The sequence below is a fragment of the Myotis myotis genome, unplaced genomic scaffold, assembly GCF_014108235.1.
Source record: "Myotis myotis isolate mMyoMyo1 unplaced genomic scaffold, mMyoMyo1.p scaffold_m19_p_15, whole genome shotgun sequence".
In the NCBI taxonomy this organism is placed as follows: domain Eukaryota; kingdom Metazoa; phylum Chordata; class Mammalia; order Chiroptera; family Vespertilionidae; genus Myotis; species Myotis myotis.
Window position 1 is genome coordinate 22,733,186 of NW_023416319.1, and position 18,275 is coordinate 22,751,460.

General features: G+C 39.3%; 1 protein-coding gene across 4 annotated transcripts; it reads right to left on the reverse strand.

Moving 5' to 3' along the window:
* Nucleotides 1-279: 279 nt before the first annotated feature.
* On the reverse strand, nucleotides 280-17,213 carry CEP55 (centrosomal protein 55). Of its 4 annotated transcripts, none has more exons than XM_036336571.1 (9): nucleotides 16,913-17,213; nucleotides 16,219-16,403; nucleotides 14,196-14,462; nucleotides 11,750-11,821; nucleotides 8,296-8,446; nucleotides 5,629-5,942; nucleotides 4,354-4,425; nucleotides 3,263-3,388; nucleotides 280-1,614 (listed from the first exon to the last, which is right to left on the reverse strand). In XM_036336571.1, exons 2-9 carry the CDS (start codon nucleotides 16,399-16,401, stop codon nucleotides 1,414-1,416), a joined length of 1,386 nt encoding a protein of 461 aa, XP_036192464.1. In that variant the 5' UTR covers nucleotides 16,402-16,403; nucleotides 16,913-17,213; the 3' UTR covers nucleotides 280-1,413. The 4 variants fall into 4 exon arrangements, with proteins under 4 accessions (XP_036192464.1, XP_036192467.1, XP_036192468.1 ...); XM_036336574.1 differs by lacking the exon at nucleotides 16,913-17,213 and adding an exon at nucleotides 11,911-12,122 and having other exon boundaries at nucleotides 14,196-14,484; nucleotides 16,219-16,358; XM_036336575.1 differs by lacking the exon at nucleotides 16,913-17,213 and adding an exon at nucleotides 11,911-12,122 and having other exon boundaries at nucleotides 14,196-14,473; nucleotides 16,219-16,357.
* Between the last annotated feature and the right edge of the window lie 1,062 nt (nucleotides 17,214-18,275).

The following is an 18,275-nucleotide window of genomic DNA, read 5'->3' on the forward strand; positions in this document are numbered from 1 at the left end:
GCTTGAGTATATACTGCGTTTGGAGAATTCATAAAGGCTTCTGGCATGATGGAAAGAAGATAGATGTTGAAGCTGACTTGGAGTTTGAGATCCAAGAATGTCTTTTTTTTTTTTAAATGATTGTGGGGATTTTGCTTAACTTTTCTGAGCTTAATGTAGGTTTTGGTTCCATTGTATCCTCACCTTACTTTACACTGTATGTTAATCTGTAATCTCTCTGGTACTGCTCTCAGGGTAGAAATCTTAGAATATTTATATACATACATGCTAGACATATAAAAAATTATTAAATAATTTTATTTTTTTCTCATTTATATTACTAACAGTGGCCCAGTGTTAAGCATATTGGAAAACCCAAATAAAAAATTTTTTGGTTTACACAAACAAGTATAAAAATATATATTCAGATAAGCAAATACATTGCCAGCTTTAAGAGTGCCAAAAATAAGTAAATAAAATACCTGCAAATTAAAATGTGAGGGCTAGATGGTTTTGTTAAAATTCGTTTTAACAATTTTAGCTGACCAACATGTGCTAATGAAATTCAACTTAGTTATAGCTGCCCTGCCACTATGGCTCAGTGGTTGAGCATTGACCCATGCACCAAGAGGTCACCAGTTCGATTCCCAGTCAGGGCGCATGCCCAGGTTGTGGGCTCGATCGCTGGTGGGGGCCATGCAGGAGGCAGTTAATTGATGTTTCTCTCCCATCAATGTTTCTCTCTCTCCCTTCTCCTCTCTCTCTAAAAATCAATAAAACATAATTAAAAAACAAACAAAAAAACCTTAAAGTTAGACCCAGTTAATATGACAGAAAATATTGTGTATGTGGCTACTTAGAAGTATTCCTTAAGCAGAATCTGCTTTGTGCTTAGAACATAGGTAGGTTTACAGTTTCAACAGTAAACAGCAATAAAGACCAAGAACATTCCCAACTTGTCTAATAACCATTCTATAAGAGCAAGGGAAAAAAAGAGAACGTATCACCATCTTTTAACAATGGACTCAATTGTAGGTATATTTACACATATCAAGTGCTTAGATAAAAGTGCTAAATAAGACAGTAAGATACTTGGTTAATTACCTTCGATTTTTAAAAAGTCACAAACACAAAATATTTGCTTGCCTGTGTATAGATTTAATTCACAAATAATTACCTGAACTATCTTTTCTTCATCAAGTATTTTAACAGTGCAAAATGTTAGCCATCTCGGCATACACTAAGGCCTAATATGAACCATCTCAGGTAGGTATCAGTGCCAAGGAAAATGCAAAGCAGCCCAAAAAATACAGTAAACCACTTTATGCCAGAGTCTCGAGGGTAGACAGGCAGATGAAATAAAGAATTCAAAATTTTCCTTCACTAACATAAGATACAGTATTGAATCTCTTGATAAAAAATAAAGAACTCTTGCTACTGTGAACAGTATTCAACATGGACGAGCAGATCTCGATGTTCGGTGACTGGATACTGGATATTGCACTTGGGACATTCCACCAGGCTCTCGTTCAGTGCAGCTGTGGGACTTTTTGGTGAGGCAACTTTTACTCTGTTTTCGGTCTCTCCTTGGAAAGTGACTAATGGCTCTGTGAAGGCAAGTTCAGGAAGCTGCCTCTGAAAAATAAACGTCAAGTGAACACCATTTGTACATAAGTTGTAGCCGCTCCACAGATCCAACTGCTTCAGCCCTGCAGACAGATTGTCTTTGGACTCTCTGCTCATCAGTATTGTGGTGCTAACATATAAATTACCCAGATTACCCGGGTGGTTGTAAATTACCCAGATTACCCAGGAAGTACTGGGGTTAGGTGTTTATATGGACAGTTTTTAAAAAATGCTTAGAGCCGAATGTAAAGGTAGGCCTGTGTGTAAGGCTGACAAAATTTGCTAGTCTTATGTAAGAGGGGCGCTTCAGCAATAAAGAAGTACATGGAATTAGGAGCAGCACAGAATGCAGATCAAACAAGTTATACACAGAAATGACTAATTGTATAATACCTTTGAGACTTTCCTTTTCCATGTTTTCTGAGGAACTTAGGATAGTCAGTAAAGCTTAAAAATGAGAATTTTACAGCAGTTTATCATGACAGACAGTAGGAATACAAAGAAAGTACAGGAAAATAATGGATTCTTTTGTATACCCTCTGGTTTCCTATATTTTAAGGAAGTCATTAACAGAAATGAAGGATAAATTTCAAATATTATAAATGGTCAAAATAAGTAACATACTAAAGGATAGAGCCAAAAATATATTTTCTTTTATTTGTAAAGATGTTACAAATATTTTTTTAAAAAACATTTGCTTTTTTCTCTCTTGAAAAGTGAGGAATTCTATTTGTAACATTTCTCCATCTGAAATACTCAGCAGTACTAGGATGATATGTTAAATATGTGCTATGGGACACACACATAAACACAGACACCAACAGGTCTGGTCTAAAAGCCTATTAGTAAAATGAAAATAGGTAAGTAAAAAACGATTTCCTCTTAGAACCAATGTTATTTAAAAGGTTTTTCTTTTAAATGATTGTGTGTTCCCAAAACAGTATGGTGATTACCAGAGGGAAAAGGGGGCGGAGGGAGGTTGAAGAGGGTAAGGGGCATAAACAGTGACTGAAGGAGACTTACTTGGAGTGGTGAAGACACAATACAATATACAGATGATGCAATACAGAATTGTACACCTGAAACCTATATCATTTACTAACCAGTGTTACCCCAATAAAGTCAATAAAAAAGTAAAAGAAGATTAGGTGGTCAGGGTAACCCACAAAATGTGCTTAATTCAATATACTTAAAACAGTATTTTAACAGTAATAGTCCATTATCCCTGAAAACAGCATTTCTTTCTTTCTTCTTTCTTTCTTTTCTTTTCCCTTCCCTCCCCTTCCCTTCTCTTTTCTTTCTTTTTAAACAGAAAAACAAAATCCCCTCCCTCCTTTGGTCTTTTCCTTCTCCCAGGCCGGGTATTTCTAGTGCCTCCAGAGTGACAGGCCAGGGTGAGGGGGGGATGGTCCTAGGCCCCAGTAACGTAATGATGACCAGGAGGCACAGAGTGTCCCTCTCTCTAGTGCTCTGCACTCATGCTCCAAGGTCACTTGCTTTAAATGAGGCAGGGGCTCTGCCTGTTGATTTGAGAAACAGCTGTTCTGTAAGCAGTAGCCTCCTAGTTTGGGAACTGGTTGGTATATACTAGTAAATGGAAAGAGGGCAGAAAGAAAAAGAAGAAAATACATTTTAAGTTAAACCATTCCAGGCTCACCAAGGATTCCAGTTGTATTATTTGACTTCTTGCTTTTCGAAGCTCTTTAAGAATTACATGCAATTGATGCTGCACATTCTGACGGTCAAGTTTTTCATTTTCGAAGTCTAAAGTACATGCCTGAATCTGGAGAAATGCCCAAAACAAGATAGTTACAGCTGGTATAAACTGTATAATTCTTGACTGGATACTTGCACTTTTTAATTAGCATAAGAAGCAAACATTTGTTATACTATCAGAGCAGGAATTCAACTGAGCACAGTGAGATGTGGAATCTAATCAACAAAATAATTTAATAAACAAAATAGAAACAGAAGCATGGATACATAGAACAGACTGACAGCTCTTAGAGGGGAGGGGGGTTGGGAGGCTGGATGAAAAAAGGTGAAGGGATTAAGGAGGAAAAAAATATATATGACACATAGACACAGACAACTGTGTGGTGATAGCCAGAAGGAAACAGAGGTGGGAGGAGGTGGAGGAGGGTGTTGGGGGGGGGGGGGGGATAAATGGAGATGGTAAAAGACTTGACTTTGGGTGGTGAGCGCATGATGCAGTGTGCAAATGATGTTTCATTGAGTTGTATCCTTGAAATCTGTATGGTATGATTAACCGATGTCATCCAATAAATTCAATAATAAAACGAAATTAATTTTTTTTAAAAAGAAGTTTATGGTGGAGGACTTGGTTGATCTAAGGAGCAGAGCCAATGCCTGAGGCATAGGTATCTCCCCCACCACTTTTTTTATGTGGAAGGGGGAGAAGGGAGAGATGGCTGCTCCAGGTTTGGAATGTATTAAAAACCTTTGGTCTACATTCTGAGAATAAATGGTGTCTCTTTGAGTTCTGCTTGAAGTCATAAGGTAGCCCCATTCGGGAGATTCCATTAGGCCACAGTAGGAACTACAGAAGCCATTTGGAGAAGAATAAAATTTGCCAAGGTGAACATCTATCTGTCAAGAAAATTGCCAGCCTCACTTCAGAGCCTGACAACAGGCTTTCAAATGGTCCTTCACAAAATAGTGTAAAGATGAGAAAACTTCCATTTTCTAATGGGTTAAAATGAATTTAGAAACAACCCCAGTGAGTACCTGTTGTTCCAACAGAGCTACCCTCGTTTGTTCCTCTTGGTGCTTTAACAGAGACGTGTAAAGAAACTGGATCTGTAGGGTGTAAAGACAGACAGTGTTGGTACAGCCAACCTTTTTGTCGCTTGACCTGGATGCATGAGCAGCTCACTAGTCTCACAGCTCTAACCAGAACACCACCTGCTCAGCTGAGTGAGTCACTCCGGCTGGCTGTTTGATGGCTATTCATGCCAGCAGCTGAGCAGTGCGACCCAGGCTAAGAGCTCCCTGAGGCACAGAACTCTGCAGTGGCCACACCCACTTTCCAGGAAGTTCTGATATCCTATCTACTAATATTTCTGAATAGGATAATAGCTGTCAGTGCCTCACCTCCTTGGCCACATAGCTGGAGCAAAATTCTCCATCATTTATGTATAATCTTTCACAAATAACACTGCTTGGTAGGCAGAAGTAAGCATGGTGAAGACTAAGATGGCAAATGTTACAAATGATCCACTCCCTGTCAGCTTTTGGGGGATATTTGAAGTTACTATTCTAATAGTAGAAATCACTAGCAAAACTCTTTTACATTCTCTCAATTGACCCTCACAAAAGCCCTATGATACAAGAAGTATTAATCTGACATGTGGTTAACCTGAAGTCAGAGATGCTAGATGATTTGCCTAAGGCCACACACATCTTAGAGACCAGGTATAAACTCCAAATACTGTTCTTTCCATTATTCTGTGCTTTGCTAAGCAAAATTTAGCTTAATGAGTTTCTGTCAAAGTGGCATTCAGTTCTAATAATCCAAACTCAGCGCCTTCAACATCCAGGCATAAAGCTAGAGAATGAGAACACGAACGTGCCATGTGAATTAACCTGAGCACGGTATCATGGTCAAGGCCTAGGGATCAGCCTGATTCCCCTCTTGGCATCTTTTGGCTTCTCACCATACTCGCCTCTTCCTTTCTCAGAGCCTTTGAAGTGTACGAGTTCCTCTGGCTGCAGAGAATTCCCATAGCCACTCACCATGCTGGTTCCTTCTTGACATCAGGTCTTTGTCCAAATACTGTCTCCTCTGTGAGGCCTCCACTGGCCCCCAATTTCTCTTTGGCATATTTCCCTGTTTTCTTTAATTTGTTTATGGTCTATTTCAATTCTAAATATGAATACCCACAAAGGGAACAGGAACTTTTGTTCCTTCCTGGTTCCCTAGTGGCTAAAATAGTCCCTGCACTTAGTAAGTACGAGAAACTTGAATTATGAATCATGGACAACCTTATTGGTTAGGCTCACCTGAGATAAGAGCTCTTCAGATCGCTTCTTCTCTTCTTCAAGTTTTCTCCTCGTAATATTATTCTCTTCCTCGAGCCTTTGTATTTTTTCTGTTTTATGCCTATCATCTTCCAGATGTTGTACATCTGCCTTTCTTTGTGAACACAACAGTTTATTTAAGTCATGAACTTCTTTTTGGGTTTCTTCATATTTTCTTTGAAATTCATGAAGTTCTAAATTCAACTGAGTTATGGTTTGTCGTTCAGCCTCAAGATCTTTTTTTGCTTTTGCCAAGAGATGGTAGTCATGCTTTTGCTTTTCTTCTTGAAGATAACCTATGACAAACACAGCAGGGCATAATTCACTTTATAAAATATGTAATATTCCTGAAAATATAAAGATAAACCCGTTTCTATAAATAAGATCACATTATTTCCTTACCTTACAAGATGAGGAGTCAAGAGATAGGGCTGATATTTGATAGGACAAAAATAGAAGTTCAAGTATGTTATTTGAAATGACAACACTAATAACTAGAAGAACTAAAAAATAGTAATATAACTATTCTATGGAGATGAAAAGTCACTAATGTCTAAAGAAGATAAATCAACAAATAGAGATATAAGCTAATTATTTATAGGTGAGATAATCACCCAAATTAAAAATCAGAAATGTTAACAGTAGCTGCCCTGATAGGGGGAAACAGAGACAGGATGAGATGGGAAAGGTGGAGCAGTACCCTCCTGTACTATTACATTATTTTAGCAAACCATTATTACTTTGATCACACACACACACACACACACACACACACACACACACACATATACACACACCCCTACCTATATTACCAAAGAAAAAAATTAGACTTAGCCAATAACTAAAATCCTACTTTCATGTGTAGTAATTTTGTCCCCTTAGGGATAAACAGCTTTAAATTATCTCAAGAAATTCCTTTTATATTCTCTTTTTAGCATTAGCTTCATTTTAAAAAAATTTTAAATATGGAGCTCCAAGATTATGAGCCTTGCCTGTGCTTTGCATGGGGTTTCTCTTCTGTCCCTAGCTTGTCACCTGTAAAATGAGTAATGACCTTTCTGCCCCACCTCTTAGGGTTCTCGTGAAACTCAATTGAAAGCAATGTTAGGGAAATTGTAAAGCACATGGCAAAAAGCATCATTTGGAACGGCTGTTGGGAAGCTGAGCGGCGGCGGCCGCCGGGGTCTTCCCTGGCGGAGCTACGCCTCCTGGCTCCCGGCCCCTGGCTCCCAGAACCTTTATATTTAGAGAACACAGACATGAAAAGAAAGGTAGTGAATGCTGGCAAGATGAGATTGAGTCCTAATGAGGAAGCCTTCATTTTAAAAGAAGATTATAAGAGAAGACGAAAGCTACGATTGCTACAAGTTCGAGAGCAAGAAAGGGATATCGCTTTACAGAGAAGAGAAGATGTAAAACAAAGGAGAATTCGGCAATTTAATCATTTGGCAGAGGCACTGAGGGCAGAATGGGAAGAATCACAGACTCAGAAAATAAACAACTTGGAAAAACTGTATTTGGCAAGTTTAAGAAGTATGGGAGAAGGACACCAACAAGCCAAAGAAAATGAACCTGATTTGAATGCTCTGGCACAGAGGGCAGCAGAAAGAAAAAGAAAAGCTGAACTGAGGCATAAAGAGGCCCTGAAAGTACAGAAAAACCAAAAAGAAATGTCAATTAAACGAAAAACCTGGCACATAAAAGCTCGGAAGGAAGCACTGCTTGCGGAAAAAGAGAGGTCTGCCCAAATCACAAGCCTGCCACCTCCTCCTCCACGTCTTTTTGAGGTGAATTACTTTGAGTGTTAAGAAAAACTAGGTTATAATAATTCTTTACTTTAATTCTATAATAATTCTTTATAGAATTCAGTGCAGGTCAAAATATTTGCTATAACTTTTTTTTTAATTTACTGATTTTTAAGGAGAGAGAGAGAAACATGGATTTGTTGTTCCATCTGTTTATGCAGTCATTGGTTGATTCTTGTATGTGCTTTGATTGGGGATCGAACCCACAAACTTGGCTTATCCTGACAGTGATCTAACCAACTGAGCTACCCGACCAGGGTCTAACTTAATTTTAATTGTACAAATAACACATGCATATATTTGGAGTAAATAGTATGTATCTCTACTGTATTAGGACTGGTTTTTTTTTAGCACAATACTAATACTGTTCTGAATATAATCTAAAATAAAGTGTGTGACCCAGAAAAAAAAAAAAAAAAAAAAGCATCATTCATAAGAAACTTCATCTCAATTCTATGGTGAGATTGAAATGATTGTAGTATCACCTGCAAAATGTATTCTTTCTCCTGGGATTGATATGGTAATTGGTGACAAGGCCGGCTCTGGGAGGAATGAGGTTGGAGAAGGGCTTTAAAGGAGAGGCGGGCATGCACAGTGGAGAAAATACAATGTGCCTTGGAGCTGCCAGGTTTCCCCTTCGCCCTGTGTCTTATGCCCTTTTATCAGAAAACAATGGAAAATAAGGCAGAATGGCCAAAATGGTATTTCTTCAGAACACCATTTTAATAAGACTTGCTCTTTATTTTACTTTCTAACACGTATCTATAAAAATCTAAATTTGAGGAAGCTCTCCTTTGGGAAAATGCTGGCAGGCCTATTCCAAAAGAACATATTATACCAGTACCTTCTGATTCAGTCCTTTTTATCTGCTGTGGGAGTGAATGAGCAGCTGTTTCCGATTTCTGTTCCAACTCATAGATCTTTGCTAAAAGTCCTTTTACGTAGACCTCTCGCTGCTGATCATACACAAGCCATTGCTGATTTTTCTCTAGAGCCTCAATGTGAAAAGATACAAAAATCAGTGATAAGCATAATAATAATAAAATTAAAAAGCAAAATCTTAAAATGGAAAGGGAACCCAAGTGATGTAGTCTTTTCCAGCACATAAAAATTCTTATGACTCACAGAGTAATTCCCTTAGTTCCAAATGTATAAAAATAACTGCAAAACTGTCTCTGGCCAACCGAAGATTTGAGATCTGGCTTCCTGGCATGACGGTTTGGCTCAGATAAATTCATACAAAAATTCTCTACAAGTTCGGATGTTTCTTATATCCACAAACCCTTTGTAATAAAGCTGTCAAAACTATTTCTATAATCTCACAAGTTCTTAATCTGTGCCCCTTGTGTCACAGTTCATCCCAGACCTGTTGTAATTTGTTGTTATCAGTGGTTGAAGTAGCAGCCAGGATGAATAACTTCCTATCCTTCAGGGCTGCCAGAGGAGATGGCACAGAGTTCTTGAAAAAAAAGTCGCATGGTATAACCTCACTGAAGTAAAACACACACTAGAATATGTTTTCCAAAGTGCTCAGATCTTTTTGAGTCACCCTACATTTGTCACAGGTGAACTGTAAAAGGAGGGGCTCCCTTCCTCCACAAGCTGGCATCTCACTCTAGAGGGGTGAGATGGGTTAAGTCCTGAGACACACACTGAAAGTTTTGGATTATATATCAGGGCATCTTTCAGGTAAGAATTTCTATTCTTTAAAGATACAGGCAGTTAAGCTGCAGATCCAAAAAAGTCTGGATATATTTACTGGGGGGACTGAAATAGAGCGCAAAGTGGGACAAGATAGCCGAAACCGGTTTGGCTCAGTGGATAGAGCGTCGGCCTGCGGACTGAAGGGTCCCAGGTTCGATTCCGGTCAAGGGCATGTACCTGGGTTGCGGGCGCATCCCCAGTGGGGAGTGTGCAGGAGGCAGCTGGTCGATGTTTCTCTCTCATCAATGTTTCTAACTCTCTATCTCTCTCTCCTTTCCTCTCTGTAAAAACTCAATAAAATATATTTTTTTAAAAAAAAAAAAAGTGGGATAAGATATTAACAATGATAGAATTGGTAAAGGGTTAATGGGTGTTTTATATACATTTTCATACTTCGCTGTGAATTTGAATTTTCCCAATAAAAAAATTAAAAATAATTATTTATCTTCTCTAAAGCCTATATTTTAAAATGAGATTAAAAAAAAAATGAAGAGCAAAACAAAATTTTTTAAAAAAAGAAAGAAATGCCTATGGAAACTGCCTTTTAGCTCTTTGGTTTGATTTAGTGTGAAAGTTGCTAACATCATCAGTGTTCACATCATGAACTTCATGGAATTATTTCAAAATGTTGGCTAGACCTATGTGGTAGCTGAGGACTGATACAATTAGACCTTAAAAAAGGTAAACATAGTTTTTTGGGGCTTCTTTTAGCATAACAAACGCTCATCTTAAAGTAGGTAGGCAAACTTCCACAGAAGTTTTGCAGGAGCTTTGAGGAGGGGTACAGGACTAGAACTCTGAGCTCTCTCAAAAGCTGAATAATGTCGAGTGTGTGTTGACTGAGGAGTGAGATTTCTCTATTCCTGCTCCTGCTCCCTAAATCCTCCACTACAATTTTCCTCCTGTTCTGTAAGATCTGCAGATTCCAAAGTGACACCAGAGCTAAGCTCCTCTGCTTATCAAAGGTAAATTAATAGTTCTCAAAGGATGGCCCTCAAACCACCAGCAGGAGCAGCAGCTGGAGCTAGTTGGAAATACAGAATCTCCGGCTCTACCCCAGACCAAGATAATGAGAATCTGCATTTCATGACAGTCCCCCAGCTTCCTATGCACACTGGAGTCTGAGAAGCATTGCTCAGTCTAGACCACCATCTGAAGGTGAGGTGGGCTAAATTTTACTCCATTTGTCTAAAAGCCTTTCTAAGTAAACAGAGCAGAGAAGTACAATGTAATCAATCCTTAAATAATCTGGGGAGACAGAACAAAACAAAAAGATTGAATATAAGCATGTAACATTTTAAAGTTCATTTCATAAAAAGAATCATCTAAAAATAACGTTTGGCAGGGGAGGGTGGACGGGAGGAAAGAGATCAACCAATAAACTTGTATGCATATATGCGTAACCCATGGACACAGACAATAGGGTGGTGAAGGCCTGGGGTGGGGACGCGCTGGGACAGGTCAATGGGGGAAAACAGGCGCATATATAATACTTTCAACAATAAATATTAAAAATAATAATAACTTTTGTTCATATTTAAAGCAGATAGTGCTGAGAAGCCTAAAAAATAGCATATATTTTTTATGAGTTTAAGAAAATAGCATATATTTTCAAGTATTTTGCTAAAGGAGACACTAGTAAAATGCACACAAGATTCCATTCAGTCATTCTTTCAACTGTTCTAGATGCTGGGGATAGTATGAGACAAAAAAAACCTTATTTTGATAGTTAAACACTATGTTGCTTCTTTATTTTAGTTACCTCTATGTAAATTACCTTGATAAGGGTACTACAGTACCCCACTATACAGATGCTCAACAGGTTTAAATTATTCTTTTGAAAATTAAACAGACTACAAGGTATACTTGCTAGATGAAATAAAACAGGAATCTTAAAAGCATACTTATATCAGGGTAGACATATCAGTAATATTTCTAGAATCAAAATGCCTACCTACTGGCCTAATAATTAAATCAAGAATTTCATACTTTGTATATCTAATCTTAAACCTTGAAAAAAAAATACACTGTGAATAGTAGTCCTCAATTTGTTTAATTTCCAATGAAACCTACCAATCCATTTAAGACATAAGCTTAAAATAATATGACTTCACCATATATTGAAAATAACCTTGTATCAAATTCTAAAGAAAAGAAGTACTGAGTATACAAAGAATGTATTTTCCTTTTCAAACTATGAAAGCAAATCCTGGTTCTAATGGAAGAATTTCAAACCAGAGTACATCTTGCATGGATAAAAAAAAGAGAGAAGAAAACTTTAAATTACATTATAATAACAAAATAGCCGGGCAAATTAGATTTAGGTAGAGAAGGGGTATTTGCTGCTGAGGTACTTGGTAGTGATGGGCAATTTCTAGGACTGTCTAGCCTAACAAGACCATGATTAGAGGAACTGGGCCTGTTGAATACCTGAAAAGAGACTTAAAGGTAGTAACCTAGAGAGATGGAGAACCACTCAGCTCTCCACCTCAACAGATTTTTCATGGCATCAATGCTGTCAAATTCCATGAAATTTAAGAATAAATGAGTTAGTCCCTTTTAGCCACAACTTAACAAAAGGAAAAGGAACTTACATCTTTCAGCTGTATTTCCATTTCATGAATATTATTCATTGGTGAGGTACAGCAGTGAATTTTAGTCTCAGTCTGTAAATAAACCAGTATTAGTTAACATCATAAATGTAGCAATAGAAGCTTCCTCATTATACTTCACAGGGGCATCCCAAAATCCAGACCTTATACATGCTTGTGAACCTCATGCAGGGGGAAGGGTACTTCAGACCTTCTGCCAAATCCTAAGCACATTGGAAACCTTGAGATTTCATATCTAATTGACTTCTGAGGACCTCTGGACCCCAGGATCACCGGAATAGCCCTTAGTGCATATGAGTAGCCCAGTGGTTTTCACCAAAAGGAGACAAAATAAAACTGGGCTATTTAATGAAATCTGGAAAATAGTAAATTGTCAAACAAAAAAGTTGATTTCTAGAATTACGTTTATATTAGAAACAATTATTATTAATTCACATGGATTATATGGAACTCAAAATATAACTTGTCTTTTTTTTCTTCATTTTCTCCTAAAGGAAAAAAAGAGGGGAAAGAGGTTGTTAGGTCCCCAGACTAGCCAACATAAAAAGCTGTATTCCAGTCTTCACTTGTGTGAATGCTGGCAAGGAAGCTTGAAAAATGTTTTTTTCTCCAAAGGCGCTCTAGACACTGACCCTAATATAATATGCAGCCCTTTCTCACTCTCAATTTGGTTCTTTAGGTGGAAACTATGACAGGGATATGTCACCAGACCCCTTTCCCTCGGCCCTGGGCACACTGTAGATGGGTTTCCCAGCCTTCCCTGTGGTTAGTGCGGCCACGAGACTGAATCTGTCCAATGGAACGTGGCAGCAGCGATATATGCCGACACCAGGCCTGGCCCCAAACCCTTCCCCAGTTCTCCACAGATTCTCTCTAGTTCATAACTTTATAAAAGGGATTTGATGGAAGACTCCACCGTAAGGGACAGGAGGGTGGAGAAGGGGAAGGAACCTGGATCTCTGAATGACTGTGTGGAGTAAAACTTCTCCATTCCAGCCTAAACTAGACTGTAACATGAGGGAAAAATAAGCATTTGTTGTAGAAAACTACAATTTGGAGGTGGTTTGTTATAGCAATTAGACATGCTGAATAATACAGAAATTAATAGTGGATAGCCCATATAATGATAAGAATACATTTTTTAAATGATCATTTCTACCAAAATTTGCATTTCCATCTTCAAAAGTGGAGAAACTAATTCTTTTTTTTTTTTTTTAATATATTTTTATTTCAGTGAGGAAGGGAGAGGGAGAGAGAGAGAAACATCAATGATGAGAGAATCATTGATTGGCCACCTCCTGCATGCCCCCCACTTGGGAGGGAGTCCGCAACCCAGGCATGTGCCCTTGACCAGAATCAAACCTGGGACCCTTCAGTCCACAGGCCGATGCTCCATCCACTGAGCCAAACCAGCTAGGGTAAGAAAGGAATTCTTAACTGTAAGGAAAGGTTTTACCACCCACTTTGGATCTGACTGTAATGCTTCATGAGTTTCAGCTCTGTGGAAATTCTCTAGAAAAACTTAACCCCTTCGAACTCATCTATAGAAACACTCAATGCCCATCTATTATGAGAGTACACATAAATGAATAGGTCTGATGGCTCTACTCTAAAGGGTGGACAAGTACAAAGACCTTAACAACATGGAGACATTATATCTGAAAGCTACAGATTTTCTTCTACAGGTGGTATTAATAGCTGTAGTATTAGTATTATTCAAATGTTCAAATTTCCAAAAGAATCAAAGCCCTGATCAGTAAGAAACCATTTCTTGAGCACTTACTATATGCTAGGCACTATGCAACTTACGTAATTACTACATTTAGTCTCCAGTATTCTTTCCTGATTTTACTAATGTGAAAATTGAGGTTTGGGAGAGAGGTTCGAATTCTAGCATTGTCTCTAAGACTAGAGAGGTTGGGGAATTTGTTCACAGTCATAGCTAGCCAGTGGCAGAACCAAGATCTGAACTTAGATCTGCCTACCTACAATCCTTGCTCTTTCTGTGTAATTGCTAAACCAAATTCTAAAACAACACAAGGGAAGGAAAAGCAAGCATAGTTAAGAAAAGCATACTTGATAATGTAACTTTATATCTCAAATATGAAAAATAACAAAAATGAAGCCTATCGTGATGAAACCATACTACAGGAAAAAGAGCTCAATAAAGTGTTCTTCGCTGTCTTACACAGTGGGTTCTGTATTCTGAATACTCCCTTGGGTAAAACAATGGTGTGGGGCATGGAGGAAGCCATAAAAAAACTGTAACTATTTATAGAGAGGGTTCCAGGCTACAAAAAAAGGAGAAAGTAACCTACACTGTACTGTTTCATCATTTGACAAGCATGTTTTCATGAACTAATTCTTTATAAAGCATTACCAATTGTGTCAGAAAGAAAGAAAATCTGTTTAAAGAAATTATTAGTACCTGTGATACATGAAATGGTTTGGTTTCAAGTTCAGTGGTTGCAGGTGCAATAGACAACTGTTTTTTCAATACATCTATCTCTTCAGACAGGGATCTCAACAGCTGTTCCTTCCTTTCACCTTCCTTTGTTTTCTCTTCTAGCTGCTCAAGCAGTGCAGTAGTACTATATGTGGCTTTCAGCTGATCTCTGAGTCGCTCTATTTCTTTGTCCTTCTCTGTGAGATGATAAGCATTCTTCTCCCTCTCAGCTTCAAGGACTTGAATTGTCTACATATAAACTAAGAAGAATCTTAGAGCAAAGCCAGGTCAAACTTGAAAGTGAATGATATACTACAACAAACATTTATGAAGTATTTATTACATAGCAAGTCAGCATTATACTAGATACCAGGGCCAAGGTCTTATGCTCAGAGAGGTAAATCAATATATTAATGCAGTATGGTAAGTGCTGTAGTTAAGATACATATAAAGTGGACGAGACACGGATACAGAAAGGAGAAACCAACTTTGTCAAGAGTGGTGACAGAAAGCTAAAGAAAAGCTGGCTTTCACATGAGTATCTGGTCAGAATCCCTCCATCATATGAGTCCTAACAATCCAAGGCTAAAGCTTAGTCACCCATGCTGACTGATGAACGTGACTTGAAGCAACAGAACCTAAAAATTACAGAATGTTTACACCTGGATAAAAATGCATTCATTGACTTGCTTTTTGTTAATAAATGATTTAGTATCCAATCTATAAAGTGATCATCAAAGGAATGTACAACATTTTCAAGGACTTAAAGGATAAAGAAGGCATGGATGTTATACTGGTCTGGCATAAGGGAGAAAGCACCAATAGAGATAATTGAAAAAGTTAAAAGAATGACTTTACATGCTAACAAGGTTAAAAACATCATAAAACTAAAAACTTCATGGGGGAGGGGGAAGAGGAGGAAATGTAAAATGGGGAAAATTGAGTTGAATGGTTGTGTGAAAATGATGAAGGGTTTTAGTTAGCTACAAGCTTACGATAAGGCAGTAGTAGTATGCCAGTTACAAAAAAGCCAATACAATTTTAGGTTTCCATGGGTACAGCATCCAGATCAGTGGCAATAACAGTACCATTTCAACCTGTGTTTGCCACTGTGTACAGTATTGGGTACATGATTCAGAAGGAAAATGAACATGCCACCAACTGTTCAGGAAAGTGACAGGGTGATAAGAAGCTGCAGAATATGGGGCTAGTCTACAGAAAAGTAAGAGGAAGCAAGGTTTTCTTAAATATCTGAAAAGCTGGCAATTGGATTAAAAGCAGACTTGTTCTGTGTAGCTTTAATGGGCACAATTAGAACAAATGGGTAGAAGTTACAGGAAGTTTAGTTTCAATTGATTATAAAGGAACAGAGATTTGACACCAGTGCTTGTCAAAAGTGGAATGACAAAGAGATCTCAGGGAAGCTGTCAGATTCCTTCACCAGATTGGAAAATAATCTTCATGTGACAGGCCACTTCTCAATGCTTGAATAAGTATTTATCTCAATATGTGTTGTTAAAAATAACCATTTGGTTTTATGATGTGCCTATAAAATAGAATTTAAATAAACCCAACCAGTTATTTTCTAACTTTAACAATACAAGTACTATTACAAAATAAGTTAAAATCAAATTAATGATTACATTTTAAAATCTTCCCATTTTTAATAAATTCCCAACTGCTTTACTGACTATGCCACAACAAACTGAAAATTAGGGAACCTGAAATACAGTTTAAAAGAATGCAAAATGCCAATGTATGTAATGCTATGATCTCAAAAGAACCTGAAAACAAAGACTTGAAAAGCAGCCAATATACACAATAAAATAGGTTTCTAAATACTCATACTAATATCCGAACTCTATTTATCACTTTGAAGTTAGACATGATTTTTTACATTTAGTAAACTAACAGAAAAGCTAGATTATATCATTATTGGGAAAATAGTGTCTCATTTCCTCCCATAAAGCTTACTACAATTGAAAGGGTTTTTAAGGCCATTTACCTCCAAAAGTCTGTGTCTTTCTTTATCAGTCAGCTTTGCTCTTCCGCCTGTGATCTCATCCACTGACGTTTGTAAGGCTGCAGTTTTCCCCCTAACATTTTCTAATGTAGTTTCTGATTTGGAGTTACTAGACTTTGACCGCCATTTACTTTTAATTAAATCTTTGGGGCTTCTACAAGACATCTCTGAAATTGTAAAAATAAAAACACAATTATATTTTATAAGTCTGAGTTTTAAACGTCAAATCTCAGGTTTGAAAAGGTATAATAACCTACTTGCTAAGTACAAGAACCTTTCTATTGAAAAGAAGCGATAAGGCCAAAACACTGGGGACCGAACCTTGAATCACGTTCGTCACCCTCAGTGCCTAAGAGCAGGTGCCTGGAGCCACTGGAGACAAGCTGGACAGGTGACCCCAGAAACCTTTCAGCCCGGCCCAGTGCACAGGCCTCGATTCCAGGCTCCGCACCTGCAAGTGGAGGCAAATCTTGGGAAACCCTCACATAAGGTGTCACATGGGGAGGCACACAGGAAGGGCAGACTGCAAAAAAGAGGCGCGCTTTTTCTCTCTAAAATGAAGATGCTGTAGTCTAGACAAAAGCGATTATTAATCGGCAAAATGCTAAACTAAGCAAAGACCTCGGCCAAGGCACCTGGCCTCTGCGCCTGCCTGTAAGGGGCTGGTCATACCCACCGGAAAGCTGAAAGGAGGGAGTCAAACCACAACGGTCGCGAGGCGCCCAGCCGGTGCCAGGCACGAAGCAGACGCCCGGAAAGGGGCGCTTAAATCGGGCGGGGCGGGCAGAGATGGAGTCCGAGCGGAGGTGAGCGCTCTCTGACCCCGTCTTCCTCGCGGTCCGGCCCTGCCCCGGGGCTGGGGGCCGTGGCCGCCCCTCGCCAACCTCCGCGGTCGCCTCCCAGCAGCCTGCCCGCTCCCGAGGCGAAAAGCGGAGCTCGCGTCCGCCGGGTCACACCTCCGGTGCCAACGCCGCTTCCGGGAGTTTGAATCCCGCGGCTGCGGGGCGGGGCACGTCACTGCCGGCGGGGACGCAGCCCGCAGGAAGGCGGGGCGGGGTCGCGGCTCCCCGATTGGCTGCAGCTTACCAGGGGCGGGGCTTGGAACCCGAATGCGGAAGGGGGCGGGGCTAGGGGCGGGAACGCCTCCTCCCGGCTCCGCCGCCTAGTTCTCAGGTTTTCTCTGGGTTGTTCTGAGGGCTCAGACCTCAGACTCGGTGTTTCTTTGTAAGGAGCTGATTTGTGTTTATCCGCTTTGGGGATGAAGCAAATTCCTCTGCAGTGAGATGAACCCAGGGACTGTGGACCGGAACTAACTCATTGTGGGTCCTTGGATTCCCCCAAGGAGCACAGCTTTCCAGTCTTCCCCTGGGCTGAGCCTTTATCCCGACCAGAGGCAGGGGTGGCGCAATGCGGAGTGAATAGGTGGGAGAACTGACAGGCACGCCCAGGTTGAAACCTGAGATTGCGAGGCCTGGAGGAACCTATCAGGCCTTTGTCACAGATTGCTGCCCTCGGGCTTGAGACCCATCTATTGCCAAGTCTGGGTCGTGGTTGCCGTTTTGAGAACTTTATTGCTTAAACCGAGAGGCACAGACAGTGTTTGGCTGGGCCTACCTTTCAGACCAAACACACCAGAGATTTAAAACAACGGATAAAAGGATACAGTAGCAAAACATCCTAGGAAAGCCATGAGGCACACTGGTTAAATTCTAGTTTAGGACTGAATTTAGCTCCTGCCTCTAATTATCTAGTAATCCTGAATAAGTTATCTAACCTCTCTGATCTTCAGTTTTCTGATCTGTAAAGTGATGCAAATAATATCAACCTCATAGGGTGGTTATGAGCTTTAAAGGAGAAAAATCTATGTAAAGTGCTTGGCATTTTGTAAATGTTCAATTGATGTTAACCATTATTACTCAAAAAGCAACAAACTCCTATGTTACTAAATAGAATGGATGAGAAACCATATAGAGAATTTTAAAGAATTTTATTATACGTAATGCAAGAAGATAAAGTTTGGCCCCTGCTTCCAAAGCGTT

Bases quoted from the DNA above. Each gene is read 5' to 3' on its own strand.
- CEP55 (XM_036336571.1), bottom strand. From the start codon at position 16,401: ATGTCTTGTAGAAGCCCCAAAGATTTAATTAAAAGTAAATGGCGGTCA. The intron at 11,822-14,195 runs GTACTAATAATT...GTTTATTTACAG, and splicing joins AACCATTTCATGTATCACAG to ACTGAGACTAAAATTCACTG. The intron at 5,943-8,295 runs GTACTGGTATAA...TGTTTGTCATAG, and splicing joins AAAAAGGACTGAATCAGAAG to GTTATCTTCAAGAAGAAAAG.